At 65.0% G+C, this 3,907-nt stretch overlaps 2 protein-coding genes across 2 annotated transcripts in view; one reads left to right on the plus strand and one right to left on the minus strand.

Annotated features, from left to right (window-relative positions):
- The window catches only part of ENO3 (enolase 3), a 4,063-nt gene extending 1,196 nt beyond the window's left edge, over positions 1-2,867 (plus strand). Inside the window, exons 5-10 of the mRNA XM_077746770.1 lie at positions 201-334; positions 1,221-1,443; positions 1,547-1,744; positions 1,872-2,073; positions 2,431-2,539; positions 2,697-2,867. Coding sequence (XP_077602896.1) covers positions 201-334; positions 1,221-1,443; positions 1,547-1,744; positions 1,872-2,073; positions 2,431-2,539; positions 2,697-2,867 — 1,037 coding nt within the window. The remainder of the gene's footprint in view (positions 1-200; positions 335-1,220; positions 1,444-1,546; positions 1,745-1,871; positions 2,074-2,430; positions 2,540-2,696) is intronic.
- A 568-nt stretch (positions 2,868-3,435) lies between these two features.
- The window catches only part of SPAG7 (sperm associated antigen 7), a 3,963-nt gene continuing 3,491 nt past the window's right edge, over positions 3,436-3,907 (minus strand). The window contains exons 6-7 of the mRNA XM_077746833.1: positions 3,899-3,907; positions 3,436-3,851 (exon numbers count right to left, since the gene is read on the minus strand). The exon at positions 3,899-3,907 is cut by the window's right edge and continues 148 nt beyond it. Of these exons, the coding sequence (XP_077602959.1) occupies positions 3,742-3,851; positions 3,899-3,907 (119 nt within the window). The 3' untranslated portion in view covers positions 3,436-3,741. The remainder of the gene's footprint in view (positions 3,852-3,898) is intronic.

Raw genomic sequence — 3,907 nt, forward strand, 5'->3', positions numbered from 1 at the left:
CGCCCCCCGCCGGGCCGGGCGGCCCTGAGGCGGACACCTTGCCCTGGGGTGGGGGCTCCCAGGGCGCCCCGGGCTCCTGGGGAGAGATCTGTTAACGGGCTCCTGATGCCCGGCGGGGTGGGGTTCTGGATTCTTCCTGGGGTGACCCGGACGCTGGGGGAGAAGCTCTCACTCTCTCTCTTTGTGCACGCCTCCTCTAGCCAAGTTTGGGGCCAATGCCATCCTGGGCATATCCCTGGCCGTGTGCAAGGCCGGCGCGGCAGAGAAGGGGGTCCCGCTCTACCGGCACATCGCAGACCTCGCCGGGAACCCGGACTTGGTCCTCCCCGTGCCCGTGAGTGCGGCTGCCCTCGCCGGACGCCACAGCGGCTGAGCCGCCGCACCCGCGGGGGAGGAGGGCGTGAGCTGCCCCGGGCAAGGCTACCTTCCAGACCCAGCTCCGGGGAACCCGTTTCCTGCGGCGGCCCGGCCGGCTCCAGCCGCCGCCCAGCCCCTCCCTCCTTCCCACAGTCCAAGCCTTCCCTTAAGCCTCGGCTGCCTTCCCTTGACTAACCCTGGGCCTTCGCATTCCAGGCTAGACCCGGTGCGGGCCCCGGCCCCGGAGCAGATCCCGCGCTTCCTCATGGCGAGGATCTTGGCGTTTCTTTCTGTCTCCGATAATCCTTCTTAAACCCAATTTCCTGTTGATGGAAACCCTATGGACATTATCTCCCTTATCTCACTAATAACGTACCACTTATCACTAATTAACGAGGCAGCTTATGGAAGAGCGGGAGCTCTGGAGACGAGCCGCTAGGTTTCTGCCTGTTCACTAGCTATGTGGTCTTAGGCGAGTGTATTTCACCTCTCTCTGCCTCACTTTCCCCATCTGTAAAATGGGTGATGATAAGCGCCTAGTTGATAGGGCTGCTGTGAGCGTGAAGTGAGCTCACAGAACACGTGGAGCACTGGCCTGGGGTAAGCACCACGCCAGCGTCACTAACTGTCACACGGCAGCCACACGCTAAGAACGTCACACTCCGCTTCTGTAATTTTTGGCGCGTGACCCTGCAGGGAAGCTGTGGCATCCCTGTCCCACGGCAGTGAGGAAAGAGACTCCGAGGCGCAAAAGTACTCGCCCCTAGACCGTTCAACTGGTAATCGGGGACACTAGGATTCTCGTTCCTTCTAGATCCCTGCCAGCCCCCGGCCCAGGTCTGAGCTCCCCCTCCCCCTCACAGGCCTTCAATGTGATCAACGGGGGCTCCCACGCCGGAAACAAGCTGGCCATGCAGGAGTTCATGATCCTGCCCGTGGGAGCCAGCTCCTTCAAGGAGGCCATGCGCATCGGCGCCGAGGTCTACCACCACCTCAAGGGTGTCATCAAGGCCAAGTATGGGAAGGATGCCACCAACGTGGGCGACGAGGGCGGCTTCGCACCCAACATCCTAGAGAACAATGAGGGTCAGTGTGGGCTCCGAGGGACATGACCCTACGTCCCCACGGAGGAGGGGGCTGCAGAGACGGGGCGCCCGGAGCCTCAGGCGCTCTCTTGCCCCTCCCCCAGCCCTGGAGCTGCTGAAGACGGCCATCCAGGCAGCTGGCTACCCAGACAAGGTGGTGATCGGCATGGACGTGGCAGCGTCTGAGTTCTATCGTAACGGGAAGTACGATCTCGACTTCAAGTCCCCCGATGACCCCGCACGGCACATCACCGGGGAGAAGCTGGGGGAGCTGTACAAGAATTTCATCAAGAACTATCCCGGTGAGCCCCCCACGCGTCCCGCGGGCCCCGCCCAAGCCCCTGGCCTCTGCTGCCGTCCTGAGCCCCGTGAGGTCCCCTTCCAAACTCCTCGGATCTTCACCCGGACTCTTCCCGCATCCCCTTCCAGTGGTCTCCATCGAGGACCCCTTTGACCAGGATGACTGGGCCACCTGGACCTCATTCCTCTCGGGGGTTAACATCCAGATCGTGGGGGACGACCTCACAGTCACCAACCCCAAGAGGATTGCCCAGGCCGTCGAGAAGAAAGCCTGCAACTGCCTGCTGCTGAAGGTCAACCAGATCGGCTCCGTGACCGAGTCCATCCAGGCGTGAGTGGCTCCCCGCCCCGGCGCCGCGGCCTCCCTCCGCCCCAGCTCTGCCTGGCCAGCCGCGTCTCACTTCCCTGGGTCCTGCCCCAGCCCCGCCCTCCTGACCCCACATCTTTGCCCAGGTGACCCCACCGTGCCCCGCCCCCACCCGGATCCTGCCCTCCTTCCCCCCAGCATGTGCAGGGCCTGGGTTCAGAGTCTAGAATCGCCCCTTTTCTCCTCCCCCGAGAACTTAGTCATTCCCCTCCCTGCGAAGGGGCCCCCCTCCCCCAGATGGAAGGGAGAAGTCCCACCAGCCCTGGGCTTTCCCTTTGAGGCCCCGGTCAGTCGGCCTGATCGGGTGTCCTCTGTGCCCAGCTGCAAACTGGCCCAGTCTAACGGCTGGGGGGTGATGGTGAGCCACCGCTCCGGGGAGACTGAGGACACCTTCATCGCTGACCTCGTGGTGGGGCTCTGCACGGGACAGGTACTCACGGCCCCCGAGGGTCTGACCGAGTTTCCTGGGGGGCCTGGGGCCCCACTCCTGGGTTGGACGCCCCACGGGGAGCTGGCTCCGTCGGGGCCTGGCCAGACCTCGCTTCTGCGGCCTCACGCGGGCTTCCACATTCCCCTTTCCTGCTCAGATCAAGACCGGTGCCCCCTGCCGCTCGGAGCGCCTGGCCAAGTACAACCAGCTCATGAGGTTCGGGCTGCCGCGGGGGCGGGCGCGGGGGGCGGGCGGCCGGGGTTCGNAGGCTCTTGGGGACAAGGCTGTCTTTGCCGGACGTAAGTTCCGTAACCCGAAGGCCAAGTGAGCAGCTGGAGGCCCTGAGACCCCACGAGACCCCACAGGACAGACCTAGGCCTGCAAGCCGCTCCCTGGGAAATAAACGCCGGTGCCAACCTAGCCGCCGTGTGGTCCTTGTGGGAGCCGGCAGACGCCGGTCTCTGGGCGGACGGGTGGGGCGGGAAGGGAAGGACAGATGTGGGACCTTGCGGGACCCGGCAGGAGACGAGGCTGGGGAAGCCGGTGCCGTGGACGCAGGGGGAGAGGCGCTGGAGGACCGTGGAGCCGTGGGTGGGGACCGAGCCTCTGCGGCACCCCTAGGCGCCCCTGGGGAGGCCACGTAGCATCCGCCCGCCCGCCAGCGGAAGCCCACAGGTGCGCGGCAGCCCAAGTAAGACTCAAGTGTGCACGCTCCTCGGGACGGGCAAGTTCTCGGGGGCGAGAGCGTGAACACTCCGCAAGTCCTCTTCCGTGTCCCCGCAGGAGCGCCAGCATCGGGCCGTCCTTGCTCTACACAAACAGCAGTTTCATCCCCTTCAACCTAAAATTCCCTCCGTCCCCAGGACCTGCCCCTCCCCGTTCAGACAGACAAGACCGTGGGTCAAACAGTGTTTATTGAACGTAAAGTAATCCCAGCCTCGTGGGGAAGAAAATTCCAAGGAGAAAGGAGAATAATACACGTTAAATACCCACCTGCGCATTCACACTCGCACGCACACACGCACACACCCCGCTCGGGGATCCGAGCTCCGACGTGACACGCCAAGCACCCGCCTCCCCACCCGGGGCCGGTGACCCGGTGACCGCGGATGGGAGGCGGGCAGAGGTGGGGCTCCAGGATGGGTTGTGATAGCAGCAGCCTGTCCCCCGCCGTCCCCGGCCCGCCCCGGTGGCTGGGGCGCCTAGGACGTCGGCGGCAGCTCCTCCCCGCTCTGCCGCAGGCGCTTCTTGGCCCGGATCTCGTTCATGGCCTCCTCGATGGAGCGCGTGTCCCTCTTGTTGGCCACGGGCACTGGGGGCGAGGAGGGCGGGAGTCCGGTATCACAGCCTCTGCTCTGCCTCCCCCCG

Source organism: Crocuta crocuta, unplaced genomic scaffold (assembly GCF_008692635.1).
Source record: "Crocuta crocuta isolate KB4526 unplaced genomic scaffold, BGI_CrCroc_1.0 scaffold139, whole genome shotgun sequence".
NCBI classification, from domain to species: Eukaryota; Metazoa; Chordata; class Mammalia; order Carnivora; family Hyaenidae; genus Crocuta; species Crocuta crocuta.